General features: G+C 45.5%; 1 protein-coding gene across 1 annotated transcript in view; it reads right to left on the minus strand.

Moving 5' to 3' along the window:
• The window catches only part of LOC111871412 (CCN family member 2), a 115,139-nt gene that overhangs the window by 20,967 nt on the left and 72,193 nt on the right, over positions 1-21,979 (minus strand). Inside the window, exons 3-4 of the mRNA XM_033754236.1 lie at positions 19,191-19,401; positions 3,495-3,586 (exon numbers count right to left, since the gene is read on the minus strand). Of these exons, the coding sequence (XP_033610127.1) occupies positions 3,495-3,586; positions 19,191-19,401 (303 nt within the window). The remainder of the gene's footprint in view (positions 1-3,494; positions 3,587-19,190; positions 19,402-21,979) is intronic.

Consider the following 21,979-nt stretch of genomic DNA (forward strand, 5'->3'; position numbering starts at 1 on the left):
GGTCAGCCCTGTCTGTTAAAGCCCACTCCACAGCATTACATATTTATTGCCTAATTTAAGTCACCCTTTGACTCAGTAATTAGGTTAGCCTTACAACTTTCCGGACATCAACAGTCACTGAAGTAGGTCAACTGATTTCCAGGATTTAACTGCTCTCAATTAAAACTAGCTGATAGTGCGGGTTATCTCAGCGGGAGATCCTCGACTCATATCTCGGAAAGGCATTCGTGTACTTTATTTAATGAATTGAGAATAATCCTGTGACATATTCGCATCCTCAGAGACTTGTGAGCGAGACCTGGACAGAACAAACTTTCGTTCATTGGTAACGAATTAAACACATCCAGCGCAATGGAACATCTTTCTGTGGTATGGTTGCTTACTAGATTACTAAAACACAAATTAACCTACGAAACAATTCAGCCTCTTTTGTTGCTAGCTTACAAAATCCATTGGCCTTGAACACAGATTAACCTACGAAACAATTCAGCCTCTTTTGTTGCTAGCTTACGAAGGCCACGCATGATTTAAAACCAGAAAGTAACACGTGAAACCATAAAGCTCATTTAGATTTCACATTTAGGAGGCAACTATATTTAAATATCAAATAACCTATCAACAACATGTCTTCCATTTCAAGGTCACGGAACCCATATTATTCCGTTAATTAAGAATGCATCTGTAACGTTTTGGGGGGACGCCTAACAAGGCCACTCTTGTGAGTCTGACGTCTGCAGCAGAGGAAACAACGCACGGCGTAACCAGCAGTTCCACTGCTTCCTACCCCCCCTTGCAGCCACTTCCCGTCGCGGGCTGCTAATTACAGCTGCCGTGCTATCTCCCTGCTATCCGCGGGTTAGCTCAGAGACAATCTTCGTGATTTAGACCGGACTGCGCTCTGATACTCTTATGGCGAGTATATCCGTGGGAAGGAGAACTGGGCCGAAGGCATGGAACTATTGGAAACAAATGTTCACAAACTTCACGGACAGAGAACATTTCCGTGAATCTAATATCAAAACGGATGTCATGAAGAGAGGTTTTGTGGTTGGAACTCCGTGTATGGCGTCGGCTTTCGGTACTAAGCTACGTCCAATGTTGAAGGTTTTCCAAAGTTTCGACAAATTCTGCAGTTTCCGTGATCGTGGTTTAATGTCAAACGCATTCTCAAAATTATTAACCTTGAAGATGACAACTATATTGTTCGCCAAAACGTTGAAAAACCCTCGATATTCGATCCGACCTAGTCCAGAAATTCTATATCGCATGCAGAAGCAGATTTCGGTGCAGTTTTCCATTGAAAAAAAAAAAGTTGGAAATTTGTAAAACACGTTTAGCTTAGAATGCCAGATTTTGTAACACGAGATAAGGTAGGGGAAAGTGAGGTAATATGAAGTACGAGTAGACAGGCAATATATAGACTACCATTGCATCTCTTTTGTTCTATGGGGCCGTGCAGTATAAGGGGCCCGAGTCCGTTTACAGAATCCTCTCGGTTCTATATCATAAGGAGTGAAGCTACTTTGACATATCTGAGATAGGAACAAAATTAAAATACCTCTGTACATAAAAAAGTAGTTCGTCAGTTTACAACGAGTTCACGGGAACGCCGATAGAAGCGCCACTTAACGGCTTACATGAAATCTCACCGCAGAGGCTTATAAACAGATGACACGTCACGTCATATTAGAAAAAAAAAAGATCTGCCGTAGAATTTTCAACGGACATTGCGCAAACATACACCTGCCTTCCATTTAGCTTATGTTTTTTTTCTAGTTATTATACAATGTACAAATGAATGTTTAAAAGAGTACAGCAAACAAAATCTTTTCATTAGCAATCCACGTACAGGTTAATGATCCTGTACAGTATGGAAAAGGTAATGTGCAATACTCCAATGGTTTACTATCCTATAACATCCGTGCTATCAATGTAACAGATTAAATCACGTAATTTTATTATGTAACTTGACCCCATAAACACTGTAACATGCAATAACTAAGCAAAGAGCTTTAGGAGCCTTCAAATTACAGCGTTTATACCATTATCCTCTGTATATCCCTTATTCCTTCTGCTTTCTGTATACCATGTATTGTATATGTCTTGCAAAAATAAAATAAATTTGGGAAGAATAAAATTTAATATATTTACATACATATGTATGACACGTGAAAGAGCATACAAATTGATAACTAAATCCTATAAACACATAAGGTAAAAGCTAAAGTAGTCCATGTGCTTAATTAATTACGCACTACGACATGAAGACGTATGGGGGAGTGGAGGCACTAGCAGGATATGAAGATAGGATATCCATTGGATAGGACGTTAGGTGGACCGCAGATCCGGTCCTGACAACGTGGAGAAGAGAAAATTCTTGACCATACCGAGACTCGAACTCCGACCCCTCTGTCGTTCAGCCCGTAGCCAGTCGCTATATCGACTGCGCTATCTGCGCTCCTCCGAATAATACGTTCCGACTTTAATTCATGAAGGCGTCCAGAGAAAAGAAAGAAAAATGTGTCTCTATACCCCAATTTACCCTATTTCATTTTCCGTTATTGCCCCGCTTTACCCCATGTCATTAAATCGTGTGTGCTGACCCTATGCTTAGCCCCGGTGTATAGAGAGGCGATCGGATACGGCGCGGGGTTGGGATCTGTAGCGAGAGCTCGCCGCAATGCGGAGTCCATAACTTATTAAACGCTTTAACACACAGCGTAACGCCCTATATCCGATATGAACGAGAGAGAGCATTTGCAAAGAAGTCCCACAATCCACAGCACACATCCGCCCTCAATCTGCTAGCATCAGCATCCACTTGGACCCGCAGATACTGCAGCACATTTATGCAGAGATGAGGTAAGGTGGGGATTGTAGCAGTACTTTCCTCCGAAACTGTACAGGAACAAATAGCGTCACACCAAATACACTGGTCTAGAAATGACAATCTAAATGAGTATTCTATTAGTGCTCAGTTCGAATCCCGGTTGGGGCGCCTACCGTCTTGACTGAGGTAACAAAAAAGGTAAATCTGTCCCTGTATCAGGCAGTGTAAGTCCATAGGGTTGCGAGACGTCGGAGATCCTACATTTTCTAGATAAACAGCTCACAGATGGCGGTGAGGTTAGCCTTAAGCCGCCCTTTATCCACAGGAAGATTCCTGGTACTCATTTCTGTTAGAGTCTGAGTCGACCCCAGGGCCATGGTGCGCCTGGATTAGGTAAATTAAAAAATCCGATGACTACATCGGGACTCGAACCCATGACCTCCCGGCTTGTAGCACTGTTCGTTATTTTTCTCAGTCCTTCCAGATAACTTTAGCGACAGTACCTCAATTGGGCCATCGCCGCTTCTTTCCAAATCCTCCCAAATTCATTTCTCATCCTGCAATATGGCGCTAGTCTCGATACTGAAAGTGTTGTTAAATAAACAACAACCCCTCCATCCCACACGGCGTCACATCCCAGAAGATAGCAGCGAGTATCCCTTACCTGACATGCGCATTGCGTCCGGCAGTCCAACAGGAACGTCTCTCCGTTATCGTATGTTCTGTTGTATACGGTACACGGCAGCCCCTTGATTGCTGCAACACACGTAACAAGGCCAGTTAATCATTCTGCTAAAAGTCAATACCTGTAATAGGACCCCAAGCAATTACGCTATCTCTCAACACCTTTCCACTCTTACGCTGCGCGCGCAGCCTGCGACTGCCTCAACATCCCTACCCAATGAGGGCACTGTATTTCGGGGGAAGGGCCGTATTGTGCACCATCTCCCAATGAAATGACGGAGTCAGTGACGTACACTATTACGTCATCATTAGAGAGTTACTACATTCTGGGAGGGGTGCAGGCGTTATAGCGACCTCCTACGGGCTAGATGGCTGAGGGGTCGGAGTTCGAGTCCTGGTAGAGGCAAGAGTTTTCTCCTCTCCACGCCATCCATACCGGTTCTGGGGCATACCCAGCCTCCTATCCGATGGGTATCGGAGGCTCTTTCCCAGGTGTTAAAGCTGCTGGGGCGTGAAGTTGAACACTGACCTCCAAATAGTGCCAAGGTCAAGAATAAGTGGATCTATATATCCACTCCCACATACGTCTTCATACTGTAGTGCTTTATTAATTAAGCACAGGGATAATTTTAGATTTATCTTCTTTCATATACTTGTAATTCCGTGTAGCCGTAAACAGATGTTTCGAAAGAAAAATGCTTGCGTCTTCAGAGTCGAAGATTAAGCCAAGCAAGAAACCAATGTGAATAAGGCAGCAAGCGGCCCATTATTGGCCCGTGAAGATGGAGCCGACAAGTTCCTCTGAAACGTCGGGTGACTTTCAAAGGACCGAGATAATAAGATTCTTCATAACCACTGCTGTGAGAACCCGAAGTTCTCATATTCACACGCCAGCGGGAAAGTAAAGTGTAAAGGTGTCGGTAAGCCTAGTTAAGTGTCACGCCACGAATGTTCATGTGGCAGTGGAGGTATTGCTCCACTCATTCCTGAAGTCGGCATTAAATGGAGAGTGGTCAGCTTCACGTTCCAGCTGTTTTAGGCCCTAGGAAAGGGTCCCATAACTACCTTATGGAAAGGGAACTCCGATGGATCCCAGAGCCAGCTTGTGTGACGTGGATAGAAGGAGAAGCCTCTGCCCCTCCAGGGAATCGAAAGCCATTTCCTCTGCCCGCCAGTCTGTAGATCGTCACTACACTGACAGAGCTATCCCTACGTCATGTTTAAAGCCAGAGGAACGCAAAGTTGTTTAAACTACCTCTTTAAACGTGAACAAACATTATTTATTTGCGGAAATTACGCGCGGAATTAATTATGAGCACGTCGTGTCTATAAATTGAGAAAGTTATTTGCACATTTAGGTGGGAAAAGTAATTAGGAAGGAGCGAACTTTTTATACAGCAAAAATATTTCATGTTCCCAGATTTCAATGGAGCTCGGTCTGGAGATCACAGAACTTACACGAGCACGCACTGCAACACACCGCAGCTGCAAACCAAGCAGCGGGAATGAACAGAGCCGCCAGGCATCAGGAAACATGCAACCACAATCAAAACATTCTTGAAGAATGCCATTTTCTGGGATGTGGCGCCGTGTAGATCTCGTGTGAACCGACGTTTCGGAGCAACGTATCGCCCCCATCTTCAGGGTAGGAAAATCCGCGAGCGAGGAATTAGAGTGAGCAAGTGGCTGCAAGATGGAGGCGATACGTTCCTCCGAAACGTCGGTTCACACAAGAAGGCACTCTTCATAGCCAACTCTGTGAAAACTTCAAATCTTAAAAATACATTCTTGTGGGATTTTGTGAAAAAGTGGCGCTGGAGCAGGCTTCTTTCGAGTAATTTGGTTTAACCTGCCAATTCTCATTCCGTCAGCTGCTCCATATTCAGTAATCATACCTCGACTCTGACCGCGTTGTTATGTAACAAACATAAACATTGTTGCGTGTGTATTCGCTGCCGCAGGAACGTGTTTATCAAGCAACTGCCTAGCAACGATACGGCACACGCAGATAGACAGCCAGAAAAGGTGATCTCATAAACACACTTTTGTTTTTCCAAAATTTGGGAAGTAGGCTAAAACTGTGCCGGATTTCTGGTTGTCACAGAGCTGGCTGGGTGGGGGGGGGTACTGTGACTTGGGTTGTCAAGCAATGCAGTCGGGTAACAGTTCACCAACGCTTCGGAGAAACGTACTGCTTCCATCTTCATGGTGGAATGTAACAAGGAGGTAACCAGCAAGAAACAGGCTCTAGTACAGGCCGTTCGTATGGGTTTAAACTGGGTACCTCCGAAACGTCGGTATAAACAAACACCCGAAAGCAGAGTGAATACGTTTGGTGTGTCGAGAGGGAATGTCGCTTTTTGCCACCTGAATCCCCCGCGCTAATCCTTGCAGAAGACAAATGAGGCAGGTGAATTTGGTGTCGAGATTAAGGTGTGTCACATGACCGAGACATCTCTGGAGGAAAAAAGAGCATCTGCTATTCATTATACCAAATTTCGGTACTGGAGAACAATCTCAACATGGTGACTCTGAAGGGTATTACCCTCTGGCATATGACACCGTTTAGTTTGGCAGAAGATTCATCGAGGTTTCGAATACCGTCTTGCTCCCGCCTTCAGGATAGATGACTAAGACCCTGAAGCAAGCAGGGTGTCTTCAATCTCACTTTATATTGTGACATAACTGAAGAGATAGCCGTTACCAGGTTACGGCACAGTAAACAATTTATCAGCGTAATAACGACTGCACACGCAACAGAGGAACGGTGTTTTCTCTGCGGCCCGTGTCGAGTCTGTACAACGAGGATCAGCTGCGATTACGGGACAGTCTTGAGACGGCAGTTAGAAGAGTAGGAGGTTAGTGTGAGATGGTCGCCAGCCTGCGAGGTCATGAGTCCGGAAGCAGAGGAACGTCAACTACCGGAAGTTGTAAGAGAATTACCGTGTAAGAGCCAGAATCATTCATTCATAAGAGAATTAAGAGTTGAGCGTTCAGCTGTGAAGTGTTAACCAGCAGACAACATATAGTGAAAGCTTTGCAGAGGAATAGCCATTGTTGCGACCCGTTACCCAGCAACGACTAGTGGAAACATACTTATAACACTTACTATGGAGTTATATGAAGTGTGAAAACCAGCAATAATGTATTAATTATTTGTATTTACGATCTGTGTGTGTGCCCGATAAATCTAGTCACGAAACCAAACCCCGTCTATAGTCACTAATACACGTGACTATATATATATATATATATATATATATATATATATATACATATAGATTATAATTTGTAATTACAGAGACTGAAGCTCAAGGGGCTGCAGGCCGACCCCGTGTAAGGATACAGAAACTTAATTAAAGTCCAGTGGACGTCTGACAGCGTGACACGGCTTAACAGTAATCCCTCTGAAGTCGTACTTGTAAGTTAAAATCAATTCTTCTTCCCCCTTTCTATTCAAAGGATCGTGTTATTGGTTTCCCATGTCCGTCTGTACAGGGACATTAAATATGAATATTCATCTGACAGAACTGAGTCACTATTCAATAAAAAAGAGGAGTGTCTAGGAACGCAGAAACATTCAGCAATTTCTCGCCAATTTCGGGCGCTGCTCCTGGGTGTTACGAGGTGATCGTGATGCAGTTTACTGTGTCACCATCAGACGGTAATATATATATCACCACCTTGCTCAATTCTCTACAACACACATCATTTTGCTCAAAGACAAAAGTGGCATAAATACTTCAAATTTAAATGTTAATTCTAAGGGCGATTTGATTTTTAAATGAAATGATACATCGATTGCTTGCTTTCAGATATACTACAAAATTAAAAGGAATAACCCACACCCCAAACAGAGCCCCATGCTACACGATATACACAATTTGGCCAGAAGAATAATCACAAGAACTATAAATTCTGTGTTACGCTAATTAAAACTTGGAAGTTATGGACATAATTACACAGTGGACTCTAATCCGCTCTTTATGAGCTGCAAAGCTGCGCTTATTAACAGAGGAGAATATCTGTACCTTAAAGGGAAAAGGTCATAGGAGCCTGAAGAAAATAACGTAATCAAGACCTCCATCTGCACTGCTCGCCAGAATGTATTAGAATGAACACATAAAGGAGGCTGTAGTGGGCAGGCAATGTAGCACCCGTGAAAAAGAGAAGAAGTGTATAAAATGATCTGGTGGAAAATTCTGAAGGTAAGAGGCGTGTAGGAAGATCTAGGCGTAGATGGGAGGATAACACAATAAGACGGGAGGACGTGGGCTGGATTCATGTGGCAGAGGACAGGAGGCAATAGTGGGCTCTTGTGAATACGGTAATGAACATCCGTCTTACATAAAATTATGGTAATCTCGTGAGTAGCTAAGCAACTATTAGCTTTTCACGGATGACTGCACTTGACGTAGTCCATCCGTGTATCCTCCCGCGCCTACAGGCAGTGATTCCAAAATCGCCTATTTATGTTCCCCTTCTGCTTCTCTCGTCTCGTTACGCCCCCGCCCCCGCCCCCCTACGTCTGGCTGCCATCTCGAGGTCTTACAGATTTCATAAACTTAATAAGCTCGGGATGTTTCAAGAATAGGGCGCGGTTTCCATGCCGACTATTTTAAATCCGGTTTATAAATATACAGAAAATCTTTCCTGGAAACTTCTCTTAATCACGGTATGCTACAAGCAAGACGAGAGCTTATCCTAGCTATAGGGTGTATCAAAACAAATGTATCTCCTAAACAAGGGAAATGTATCCCTGTAACAGACCGTGGAGGCCCATAGGGCTGTGAGACGTCGAGGCTCCCACGTTTTCTCTAGACAATCGGCTCACAGATGGCGGTGAGGTTGTCAGCTTTACGCGCCGGTCACCCTTTACTCTCAAGAAGATTCCTGGTACTCATTTCTGTTACAGGCTGAGTCGACCCCTGGGCCATAGTGCGGCTGGAAGGTTTAGGCCACCTGAACCTCGTGCCTCTCCCCAAATGGGCATGCGCACTTAGTCAGGCTCTTGTGAACAGCGCTGAACATCACAGGCAAACTGATTAAAACATTTCATGTCATTTCATGTTTGTGTCCCAAACTCTGTTCCGATTGGGAGCCGCGATAGCGCAGTCGGTATAGCAACTGGTTACGGACTGGACGACCGAACGGTCGGAGTTCGAGTCCCGATATGGTCTAGAATTTTCACTTCTCCATGTCGTCCAGACCCATCCAACCTCGTATCCAATGTGGTTTTAGCTAGTGAACAAGTAACTGTGCTGGAACACCCCCCCCTATTCACCGGATCCAGCCCCCAAAGTTGAAGGAAATATTGAAAGGACGGCAGTTCTGAAGACCATTCCAAAAACCAGTTCCAAAATGGTTTTGAAGGGTGGCTTAGGCGCTGGCATCGGTGCATAGCTTCCCAAGGGGAGAATTTTGAAGGCGACCACAGTGATATTCAGCAGTGAGGTGTGTAGCACTTTTTTACCGCGACGAGTTCGCGAACTTTATTGTCAGACCACGTACATTTGTTTGCTTAGGATGGCCGATACTATGACCCAGAATATTAACCTTTCCTTCTGGGTCATCCTGTATATATAACATTTTTTCACTTCACTTTTGTGACCATCTTCTTGCCTGAACACAGGCTCTATGTTAAACTTGTGCCATGTATCCTCACAGTTTCGGGCCGTCTCCATATTGACAATTCTTGACTTACAAACAATGTCTGATACAAATTATTATTATTTTACTGCAATTGGGTGTTCTGCCGGTGGAAGTAGACCTTACACTGATACAGAAGGAAAGACTATACATAAAGGGAGCAGTACAAAACAAGGTACATACAATAAGCAAGGTACACTCATATACATATCAGATTTCACATACGTGGAACGTAACTGATGTCAAAGAATTGAACAGGGTAAGGACGGGACAGACATATGCAGCTACGCAATATGTTTGCGAGGATGGGAAGTCATGGCTTCTGTTGTTTCGGGGATAATCCCCGGGCTACAACAGTGAATGTTTGGACAGCTGGGCTATATTGACTGCTAGGAGATAATTATACCACACAGGAACACTATCCTCAGCAGCAAGGACACAATAAATAGTCCTCAGGACATTGGTTTGTGTTGGGTCACATGCGAAACGGTCAGCGTCCTCTCAGGGGTGTGTAAATTATATCATCGATTAGTGCTACACTGTCCCACGTCCCCATGTAATGCTTAGTGTATCTTGTTCTTCTGAAACTTGACGCCGTGTAGTTTGCTATACTTCGCAGGGACTCTCCACTCTGAAGATGGAGGCAACAAGTCCGTCTGAAACATTGGTAACTCTATAAAACAACACGGCGTCACATACCACCCATCGCTCGCAGAACCTCAGGTTTCATGCAGCATTAAGCTGGACGTGAGGCTCTCACATTATGCGGCATTAAGTTGGACACGAGGTTCTCACATCATGCAGCATTAAGGTGGACATGAGGCTCTCACATAATGCAGCATTAAGTTGGACATGAGGCTCCCACATCACGCAGCATTAAGTTGGACATGAGGCTCTTACATCATGCAGCATTAAGTTGGACGTGAGGCTCTCACACCACGCGGCATTAAGTTGGACACGAGACTCTCACATCATGCAGCATTAAGTTGAACATGAGGTTCTCACATCACGCGGCATTAATTTGGACACGAGGCTCTCACATCATGCAGCATTAAGTTGGACATGAGGCTCTCACACCCCGCGGCATTAAGTTGGACACGAGGTTCTCACATCATGCGGCACTAAGCTGGACATGATGCTCTCACAACAGAGATTATGAACAGCACGGTATTCTGCGGTGTGAAGCATGTACTTCAGAGAAAACACACGACGTTTCAGAAGAACATATCACCTCAGTCTTCAGCATATACAGTACAATTACGTCAAGCAAGAGACCAGCTTCAGCTGGTCTCTCGCTAGGCTCAATCATCGACCTTGAAGATCGAGGCAGTACTTTCCTCCGAAACGTCAGGTTCTCTCTTAAGTACAAGGCGTTACCACCTAGAATACCGTACCCTTCACCATACTATGTTTCCATAAGTAATGCTCTGTGAAACGTTTGAATGCACTCATTTTGACCTTTTCAATGCATGCTACATGCTTCACCAATAAGAATCGGTGTCTTCCATTAAGGGAGGGGTGTCTGCTAAGAGGGTGGTAAGTGAGAGGAAGTTGGAGAACCTTACATAATTCGCAAATTTATGACTGATATGCCTGCTTCACGTCAAGTATTGTTAGAAAGAAAATATCACGGAACATGAGATGGGCAGAGCATGTGGCATTCGTGGGAGAGGTGAGACATTCATACACATCTTAGTTATAAACCTTCATGGAAGACGTAACTAGGAAGATCCCGTCATAGATGGTAGGATAACATTAAAACAGTTCTTAATGAAACATGATGTTCTGGATATGGACCAGTTTCGAGCTCTTTTTGTCAAGGTAATTAACCCTCGTATTCCGTAAAAATGTCTTAATAAGCACCCTGATCCCCGAAGTCGTCAGATAAGAATGCCTGCTCTTTAAGATCAATTTTAATATTGTCCACCCACTTACGCCTTGGTCTTCCCAGTGGTCTCTTTCCATCTGGCTCTCCCACCAATATCCTATATGCATTCCTCTTCTCGCCATTCGTGCTACATGCCATGCCAATCTCTTCCTTGTTGACTTGATCATTCTAATGATACTTGGAGAAGGGTACAAGTTATGAAGCTCCTCATTATCGGAAGGTAGTACGACAGACTATAATAAACTGGCAAGGATCTGGAAGGAAACGGTGATAGCGTCATATAGATACTGTCCTTGTATTTGCTTGGAGGGACTGAGAAATACCACGAAAATTCCAGTCCTGAAACGGAGCACCTCCCGGAAAATTATCCAGGACGCTAACGCTACGATAAGCTGCTTGTCAGTTCTGTTTCTGAATTACAATTGGGTTATTTATATCTACTACAGACGGGGGGGGGGGGGGACTGAGGACATCTGGGGTCGGCAGAGAACAATAAGAGGGCCTTCAAACAATAAATGACCGCCTTTTCATTTCCTCCACTTGAACACAACCCCCCTACCCCGGGTGTCCCGAAAATCTGCTCAATTATTGGGGGGAGGAAATTAGTGCAGTGGGCTTGCCAAGTCAATACACCGCCTACCCCGGGCTGGCAGCGTCCCAGAGACGGAAACCCCTTTAAATTATACAACCCGAGCCTTCAAACAGGCCAGCAGCTTGACGCTTCACTTTTTATTCTTATTCTGTGTCCAAAGCATCTTTGAGGTTACGTCACCATCAGACATTGACGTAATCGTTACGTTATCATTAGAAAGTTACTATAGATTATATTTTCATCACGCATAAAGGTAAAAAAAAAGGTAAAGCTATCCCTGTAACAGGCCGCGGAGGCTCATAGGGTTGTGAGACGTCAGAGTTCTCAACTTTTATAGACAATTGGCTCACAGATGGCGGTGAGGTCAGTCTTATGCGCCGCCGCCCTATAACCCCAGGAAGATTCCTGGTACTGATTTCTGTTAGAGCCTGAGTCGACCCCAAGGCCATAATGCTGCTGGAAGGATTAGGCCAATTGAAAAATCCAATGGCCTCATCGGGAATCGAACCCGGGTCCTTCCGGCTTGTAGCACAGTGCCTCAACCAACTACGCTACCGCGATTTCCATCATGCATTGGGAACTAAATTGAGCCAGGATAGCTCAGTCGGTACAGAAACGGGCTACGGGGCTGGACGTCCCGTTGCCAGGAAACGGCTTGTGAAGAAACTGCAGGCTGGAAAGGACTTAGCGAGCGTTATAGTGATTTGTAAATTGCGGAGATCAGCGACAGTGTTATACAGTTACTTGTAGTTACGACTTGTAAGTGGCCAATAAATCCAATTATCTAAAACCCCGTCTACAGTCACACGTACTACGTGGCACTATTATGGAAAATCACCCAGCTTATATATGAGGATATAGGTCACTTTAGCTCTCACAACAAAGTGCATCTTTAATAATGTTTTTGTGAAGTGTCATTTCGGGGGAGGAGGGGGGGATTAGCGACTTAAGGGTAGGTCCGCCCCCCGCTCCATTACTAGAGAGACGTGGTCGTCTAAAGAGACGCACCCCATCCCTTAATGACGTCATTTCCTCTACACACACATCTTAACAGGCCAAACTTCATATTGGGGTAGTTTTGGCAAAAGGACTTAACTGCCGCTGAATCACAATGACTTCTTACTATCAGCGCGGCCAGTGGCGACATGCCAGAATGAAGGTCTTCTCTTACAGGATGTTCAAGAACTCTGTTTATAATCCTATCACAGAACCTTTAGGGTCATACATTCAACGCCCATATATAAAATAACAAAACTGAAGCGCTGGTAAGGTTGTCCCTATGTTTAATTAATTAATTAATTAAACATTAAGCCATGAAGACGTATGGAGGAGTGGAGGTGTACCTCTACCGTTCTTGATCTCGGCACTAGACGGAGGTGAGTGGTCAGCTTTACTCTCCGGCCGCTTTATTCCAAGCGGAAGTGTCCCCGGTAGCCATTGGGTGGACCCCAGAGCCGGTCTGGACTTTATGGAGAACTAACATGCCTGTATACATTTGAATTATGGAAACATTTCTTGTTGTTTGCTGAGACCGCTTGCCTTCTACGTCACTAGGCTTACAAACGCGTGTCACTGTTGTGACCTGGGGGCAGGACACGTAGTGAAAACTGTTTTCCCGCACAAAAGCGGCCTCACTAACTGTGATTTCACATTCATAACACACTCGAACACACAAGTAAGCTACCTTACAATAATGTCAACAAGTTCTGGGAAGAACTGATAGCCTACTTTCATTTGATAGGACGCGGATCGCAATTATTCGCTGCCCCGAGAATGTCTTTACCGAGTCGTTGCCTAGCAACGATACACATAAACACAGGGGGGGGGGTTATGAATTGTGATGGGTTCACACCAAATTTCATAAAGATTGGTTCAGGAAAAGTTAATAAGGGGATACACAGAGAGAAAGGTGATACATAAGCTTAGTTTTTATTTTTTAAAATAAGGAAAGTGGACTAAAATTAATCCGGTATAAACACATTAAGTTACCATGGTTACTGTGAAACATACTGTGACATGTCAACGCACTGCCAGGCAACGGCTCGATACACGCACGCAACAATGGGACAGCGGTGTTATGCAAACCGCTTCTAGGCATCGGCTCGGTAAACACTTCCGCGCAGGTGCAATGACGTCACACTCCAACAGTAAACTCTATCACGTGACTTGTTTTCTATGTGGTCCGTGCGGAGTCTGTATAACGAGGTTTATGGCGGTTGAGTTGAGAGGACAGTTCAAGGCAATTGAGAGACTAGTGCGGAGTGCATTGCAGCTGTGACTTCTACAAAGTTCAAGAAAAGATTATAAGAGCAGCGAAGATAACGGACTGACTGATAGAATCCAATAGCAGAGTTCCAGAGGCTACAAACAAAGATTAGAATTAAAGTGTTGAAGACTTTACTTTATATGTTATTGTTCCAGTAATAATTTGGAGTGAAGAAAGCAGTTTTCTGGGATTTGGTACCGTGTATATGTGGTGTTAACCGACGTTTCGGAGGAACGTATCGCCTCCATCTTCAGGGTAGAAGAAAAGCAGACTGCTTTTACCGGTTCTCACGGTCTCTTCGCTTGCAGATTTCTTATATTTTTTCTTCTACCCTGAAGATGGAGGCGATACGTTCCTCCGAAACGTCGGTTAACACCACATATACACGGTGCCAAATCCCAGAAAACTGCTTTCTTCATACTCACCGCCGTGAAAGCCTCAAATCTTACAATAATTTGGAGTGTTATAATTCTCTGTAGTTACGACTGGCAGTCATCCAACAAACCGATTGTCAATCCAGACCCGCGTCTTACTCACTAATACACGTGACAATACGAAAGTTACTGTCACTGTCGATACCAATGCTTTTGCTGAGACGGAAGTAACAGTCAGAACTAACAATTCCCCCCAGGTTTTCTCTCCATAAGGCTATTACCATCTCCAGGACGGGACGGACGCATAGACTGACCATGTCTGGTATCTTTCCGGTCCGAACTCGCCAATGATCAGAGTATCATCAGAAGAACTCCGGCTGTGGCGTGAAGCGCCTGACAACCGCTGAGATAACCCATTAGATGCCAGTTTCTTGAGCTCCGTACGTACAGTGACGGGCTACGAGTCGGATGGCCAAGGAATCAGGGTTCGATTTCAGGCAAAGGCAAAACATTTTGCGCGCAGACCGCCCTCGAGGTGCACCCAACTTCACACACAACGGTTACCCGGCGTTCTGGGGCACGAAGCTGACCATTCACCTCCTCAAGTGGTGAGATCAAGAATGTGTGGAGCTATACCACCATTATGGCGTGGTGCTTAATTAAGCACAGGAACATCAGCTTTACTATAGTTCCTGGAGTACCACGCTGTATAAACCAAGTCAGCTTAATCACTGCCGTAAAGGCGTCTTCATTGTAAACCCGTTACTGATTGCGGGTCGTGGGAACACACCGGGAGGTGACGTGGCAGGCGCACTGCATTTGTCTGCAGTTGGTGGCATCACCTACAAACCAGTAGAAGCAGCAAGTGTCTGGGCCTCAACAGGCCCCACCCCCTTTGTCTGCGTTTATCAGAGCCGTGGTGGACAAACCGTGTCGCAACTCGAGAAACACACACCAACAAAAAAATTAACCGAAAAACTAACTGGCCTACTGTTCCAGCTCCGGACGATAGATGATGATGAGTGTAGAGCAGTCGGTGGAATGAGAATTGGCAGGAGAAACCGAAGTAGTCGGAGAAAACCTACCCGAGTGCCACTTTGTCCACCACGTGACCAGACCCGGGCTCGAAACCGGGCCGCCGCAATGGGAAGCCAGGGACTAACCGCCTGAGCTATGCCGTGTCCCGCCATAACTAACTAACTAGTTAACCACTGGGTGACTAGCTACCTAACCAACTCTCTAATTCACTACCTAAATAACCACTTCATCAACAAAACAGCTATCATGGACCTGAGTCGTCCTTGAGAATCTGACAGATCCTCAGCCACTCAAGACATTATCAAGATGCCCAAATGTTCACGATGGTGTTCACAAAAGCCACCTATTGGACAATATCCTGGGCCAACTGAAGCCAATCCTCCAAATTTCGTGTCCCAGTTGTCCAATATCGACAGCATAATTTTCGCTCCATCTATGTCTTTGTCTCTCAGTTACGTATCTGAGCTGTGGGTACGTCTGTACCGCTGCGCCCTGCAAATCCACGAAATGCCATAGGAAAGTATTGAGTCCCTGTCACACTACTTGTACATAGTGATGGGATTTGGCGCTTTGTAGCTTGGTAGCGAGGTGTTGAAGATTCGAAGGAAATTCCTGCCTCCCGTTTCAAGATAAAGAAACCATATATATATATATATGAGCAGAATGGTTCTACTACTCTGAAGATGGCAGACATATATTCCTCCAAAATAACATTAGCCATTTAATAAACTACACGGCGTCACATCGCATAATGACCGTATTCTTGATAACTTCAACTCTAACATAGAGGTAAAGTTGTTGCTGCGTATAAGTAATTAAGCACTACGCCATGAGGGCGTATGGTGGAGTGGATGTACAGATCCACGTTTTCTTGATCTAGGCACTAGTTGGATGTAAGTTGTCGGATTCACGCCCCGGCCGCTTTACCCCCGGGAAAGAGCCACCGGTACCCATTAGATAGGAGGCTGGGTGGGCCCCAGAGCCGGGCTGGATGACGTGGAGAATACAAAATTTTTTACCCTACCGGGACTCGAACACCGATCCCTTCGTCTCCAGTCCGTAGCGTGTCGCTATAACGACTGGTTATTGAATTTATTGACAGATTATATTATTTATACAAATTGAGTTTGGTTTGATCAGCGGGAGAGTGATTGAAAACCGCTGAGTTTTGCTGCAGTCTATATCGCCAGGAGTGAGTTGGGTTTGAGACCACACGGACATAGTGACGCCCACAGAGACATGGATCCAAACCCCTTACAGCACATTGCACTGGACTCTGTTCATTTGTCTGCTTCACACCGCACGGTCTGCGCACTTCCCAGCCACAAAAAGAAGATGGAATAAACAAGGCAATTTGCAACCTAAAAGACCGTCCCATAATTTCAATGTGGGTACTCCCAGCCTCATAATTTGACCTACCTCATTCTGCAGCAGATAATTACACAAACAGATCTAAGGCTTCAGCGGGATACAGCACCGTGTAGTTCGCTGAAATCAACAGACGCTTCGGACGAAAATTTTACCTCAATCTTCAGGGTAAAAGAATAAGCCAAGCAAGACTAACTAAAACTAACTCAGTGGTCTGTAATCCGCAAGTAAACTATACCGACCAAGCGACAGCCGCTTATCGGCGAAGTTAGTGTCAACTTTAGCACACTGACGGTGTCGCGCGGTCAGCGCAACGAATCCCCACGGCCGTTAATCTCGGTTTTCTAGACCGAAGCCGCTATTTCCTTTGAACAGCTCCTGAATTATGCTCGCGGGGCTGAGTGTACCCCGTTTCAGACCCACTACCTCTCAGAAAACCTGGTAGCGCCAGGAATCGAACCCGGGACCTCTGGCTCTGTAGCCAGAAACTCTCTCCACTAGACCACAGAGGTGGTCAAGCCAAGCAAGACACCAGCATGAAACGGAACTTCCCCACAGCGTCCAAAGCAACTTTGGGGCCCATACAGCCTCCTTTTCTAGCACCGGAACTGTGTGAAGTCTATTAACTGAAAACTCGTCCATCGCCCGGATCACCCTGTATATAAAAAGGGGCCGAGAGATAAAAGTGACGATAAAAGGCCATAATGCGAGCAGAGATAAAATTGCTTTTATCACACAATGAAGCCTCATACAAAAAAGTTGCTGTTGAGACAAAAGGATGATGGGCCGGCAGAGAATATTGATAGCGGGGCTGTGGTTGTCGGGGCAACGGCATGCAGTGGGGGGGGGGCTCATGGCGGAGAGCAATTATCAAAGTCTGCCCCAGGCGCCGGGGGCAGGCGGGAGGTCAGAAACAGCACAGCCCACAAACTCGAACTTTCACTCCGCACATAGAGAGAGGGCCGATATACTGGAAGGGCACGGGAAGTGACGTCAGCAGCCAGGAGTACGCAACATTTCAGCGTCTGTGTCATTATTTTGTCATAATGATCATCTGAATTATAATTTCATTTTTGTTATTTTATTAGGGGCAACGTGGCAGCGTAGTGGGTTGAGGCACTATGCTACAAGCCGGAAGATCGAGGGTTCGATTCCCGATGAGGTTATTAGTTTTTTTTTAATTCACCTAATCCTTCCAGCCGCATTATGGACCTGGGGTCGACTCAGCCTCTAACAGAAATGAGTACCACGAATCTTCCTGGTGGGTAAAGGGCGGCCGGCGCGTAAGGCTGATAACCTCACCGCCATCTCTGAGCCCATTGTCTAGAGAAAATGTGGGAGCCTCGACGTCTCACAGCCCTATGGGCCTCCACGGTCCGTTACTGGGATAGCTTTACCTTATTTAATCACATGTTTAATGCATTTGTTTGTTCCGTACGGTTCTCTCAACAAACAGCGATTCTTTTCCTGAACGGTACTAAGCAGTTGGTCCCCATTATGGAGGCGCTGTGTTTCTGTACGAGGCTTCAGTCTGCTCATAACAAAATTAACTTCCCATCGCTTTGCCTCATTTATCCCACTTTAATTCACTCTCCCTAACCTGCCTTTACCAGAAGGACGAATGGGCACGGCCTGGAAACTTCGGAGCTGAAAGTTGTTTGGTTAAATGCGAAATTTATCCCTGAGTTTTATTAATTCAGCACCTCACCACGAATGAGAATAGAGAAGTGGAGGTATAGCTCCATCATTTTTTGCCTCGGCACTAAATAGAGGCGAGTGTTCAGCTTCCTCCCATAAAATTTAGCTTCTCTCACTGTTTCTTCTCTACTCGGTCCACTCTGACTCGTTCAGGCTTCAAAGGGTTCTAGTAATCATTTTTAATGGCATTTCCAGCCCATTCAGGGCCCAGGCCTCTCATTCAGTTCCGCAATCATTTTCACAGACGGTAGGGCTCCTTGGGCGAGTGATCAGCCTGTCACAAGGCCTCTACCATGCCCTGAGTGGGATTCGTACCCAGGATCCCAGCGTCCGAAGANACTTAGACGAGTGATCAGCCTGTCACAAGGCCGCTACCTAAACACAAGGCAACACAAACACAGAATAAACGCATACACACACCAAACATCCATGCCCTGAGTGGGATTCGTACCCAGGATCCCAGCGTCCGAAGACAGTTCATGCCTTAGACCGTGCGGCCACTGTGACCGGTTGCAGCAATCATTAGGGAAACAAAAAGCTAAAGTTGTCTCTGTGCTTAACTAATTAAGCACTACGCCGTGAAGACGCATGGGGGAGAGGATGAATAGATCCATATATTCTTGATCTCGGCCGCTTTACCCACTGCATAGGAGGTTGGGTGGGCACCAGAGCCGGCCTGGACGGCGTGGAGAGGAGAATTTTGTCGCTACCTGAACTAGAACTGACTAGGGGAAGTACCGGCCTGGCGCTGACTTGCTAAGTCCTAGTCACGTGAGAACTGCCTCGCACACGGCGTGTGTTACCTTGGCAGACGCCCTTGACGGTGGCGCGATGCGGGTACTGACACACGAGGCCGCGCTTCTCGTCACACAGCGTCGTGCCGTCACACTGCTCGCCTTGCTGGCGCGCGCAGATGGCGCAGCATCCACAGCCATCCCGCACAACCGAGACTCCTGCCGGACATGCGGGTGGTAGCGAAGAGCACTCGCAGGGGTACGAGCAATGCGAGCGGATCTGCGGGAACAACACAATAATACATAAGCATCTGCATTTAGGATGGAAAACAAGTAAGATAAGGGTACACAATTAGGGCCTTCATAAGTCGAACCCTTTAACAAGCACTGTGAAAATAATTAGTATATATATATTCTGGAATATAATGCGGTGTAGGAGTGAAAAATCAATAGACGTTTCGGAAGAATATCTTCAGACCGGTTTTGCTACATGCTTCATCTTAGTTTCTTGCCTCTTTCATTCGACCCTGAAGATGGAGATACTATGTTCATCGGAACCACAGACATGAAAAGGCAGCATAAACGTCTGGTTAGGCAACCTGTAACACTCGGCGAAGACGGAAAGGTGATATTAAAATGGATCTTAAGGAAAGAGGATGGAATTCTGTGGAGTGTATTCATCTGGCTGACGATAGGGACAAGCGCTTGGCTTTTGTGAATACAGTAAAGAACCCTTGGGTTAGAAATTCTTGGAGAGATGAGCGACTATTAGACTCTCAAAACGGACTTAACTCTCTGCATTCGATTATTAATTATGGTTTATAAACCCGGATACCTCAGCCTGTGTACTGCCTATTAGTTCTTTTCGATAGGAAGATCGGAAGGAAAAAGTTAACTCGTAAGATCTAAGTGTAGATGGGACAAAAATATTAAAACCAGTTTTGTAGAAGTAGGAGTAGCAGTATTAGAGACGTAAGACGGGATGGCGTATACTGGATTGGTCTAGCTCATATATATAAAAAATTTGCGTGCTTTTGTGAACAGGGTACTGAAATTTCTGGTTCCATGAAACGCACGAAATATCTTGAGTAGCTGAGCGACTATTAGGTTATCAAACACTCTGCCCATGGAATTAGTTGAGGCAAGCTCTTGTGCACATGGTAATGAACTGTTCGGTGACATAAAAGTCTTGGAATTTCTTAAGCAGCCGAGCCACTAGCAGCTTCTCAAGAAGTACTCCATGTTGTGAACATGGTAATGAACGCTGTAGTTACTTAAAGGAAGATAAATGATTTAATAGATGAGCGACCATTGGCTTCTCATTAATGATTCAGGTCCGTGGGGTTAGTTATCCTCCATCTGCTACTGGGACGAGATTGCGTCATCATGTTAGTGACGTAACCATTACGTCATCATTAGAGAGTTACGTAAGTTGCCAACATATTCCCGGTATTCATACGCCGGTGGGAAATTAAAATACATGTACAGAGAGAAATTTTCTTACGTAAGGTTGCCTTACAATGGTTCGTAAGGTGGATGGACTTCCGTTAAACGACCGAGTGACGGGGGAGTGTTATGAATTGTTCAGTGAATGATGAATCGATAAGTGGATGGTCGCGCAAACGAATTCGTGCAGGCGAAACTACGGCTCCCGTATCTCGCGTTGCATTGCGTCACATTGGTGTGAGTTCCATTCACAACAATCCGAGGCACCGAGGGAGCTGCTTCGAGATCTCGCGGCTGTGCAACAGGTGCTGCGGGAGACACCTGCTGACAGGTTCAGTAACTAACCTAACCGCAGTGCGCGACACAAAGGCAAGACTACAAATAATTCATTATAAACAAGAAGTTCAGGGAAGATTCCGCAACACGTGCACAACTCTGAGGCGACGAGAGGCTGGTTTCCATTTGTGGCTTATTTATAACGGTGTCAGTACCTACACTGCATGCTTGCAGGATGAACTGCGAAGGATCTGGAAGGTACCTCTCATGGTATTATTCCAATAATTACATGGAGGGGCTGAGAAAGAACATGTAAAACCTCAGTAAGGATAACTGATGTTGCGGCCGGGATTGGAACCAAATATCTACTCAATACAAGTCTACATGAGCATGCTCGGTGCAGCTAGATGTATCATCCACCCCTCCCTCGAGAGCTTACCCTTCCCCCTCCACTCTACATCCCTATATTCCCTCCACTCGTCTAGCCACTCAGTTCACACAAATGCTGGTACTGAAAAATCTTCGCTAGCTGCAAGCACTTCTGTATTGTTGACATAGGCCAAGGGGTGTTGAAGTCCAGTACAATATAGGCTGAGAGAGGAAAGCTTGAGCACTGCCATCCCCACCATCCAAGGGACATCTTTCCACTGCCTCAGTGTACTTCCACTCATTATCCATTATTCCTTCCGCTGAATTGTCAACGGAAGTTACACCAGTATTATACTGCAAAGCAGATCTTAACTCACAGAGAGTACACTGTGGGTTAAGTATATCTGAAAGGAGGATCCTGAGATATAGCTTTGGACCAGTGGAAGAAAATGGAATATGGAGGAGGAGGTATAACCATGAGCTATACAAACTGTTTAATGAACCAGACATTGTAAGATTTGAGGCTTTCACGGCGGTGACTATGAAGAAAGCAGTCTTCTGGGATTTGGCACCGTGTATATGTGGTGTTAACCGACGTTTCGGAGGAACGTATCGCCTCCATCTTCAGGGTAGGAAAAAATATAAGAAATCTGCAAGCGAAGAGACCGTGAGAACCGGTAAAAGCAGACTGGTCCTCCGAAACACCACATATACACGGTGCCAAATCCCAGAAGACTGCTTTCTTCTTGAACCAGACATTATTGGAT

Source organism: Cryptotermes secundus, unplaced genomic scaffold (genome assembly GCF_002891405.2).
Source record: "Cryptotermes secundus unplaced genomic scaffold, Csec_1.0 scaffold261, whole genome shotgun sequence".
Classification (NCBI taxonomy): Eukaryota; Metazoa; Arthropoda; class Insecta; order Blattodea; family Kalotermitidae; genus Cryptotermes; species Cryptotermes secundus.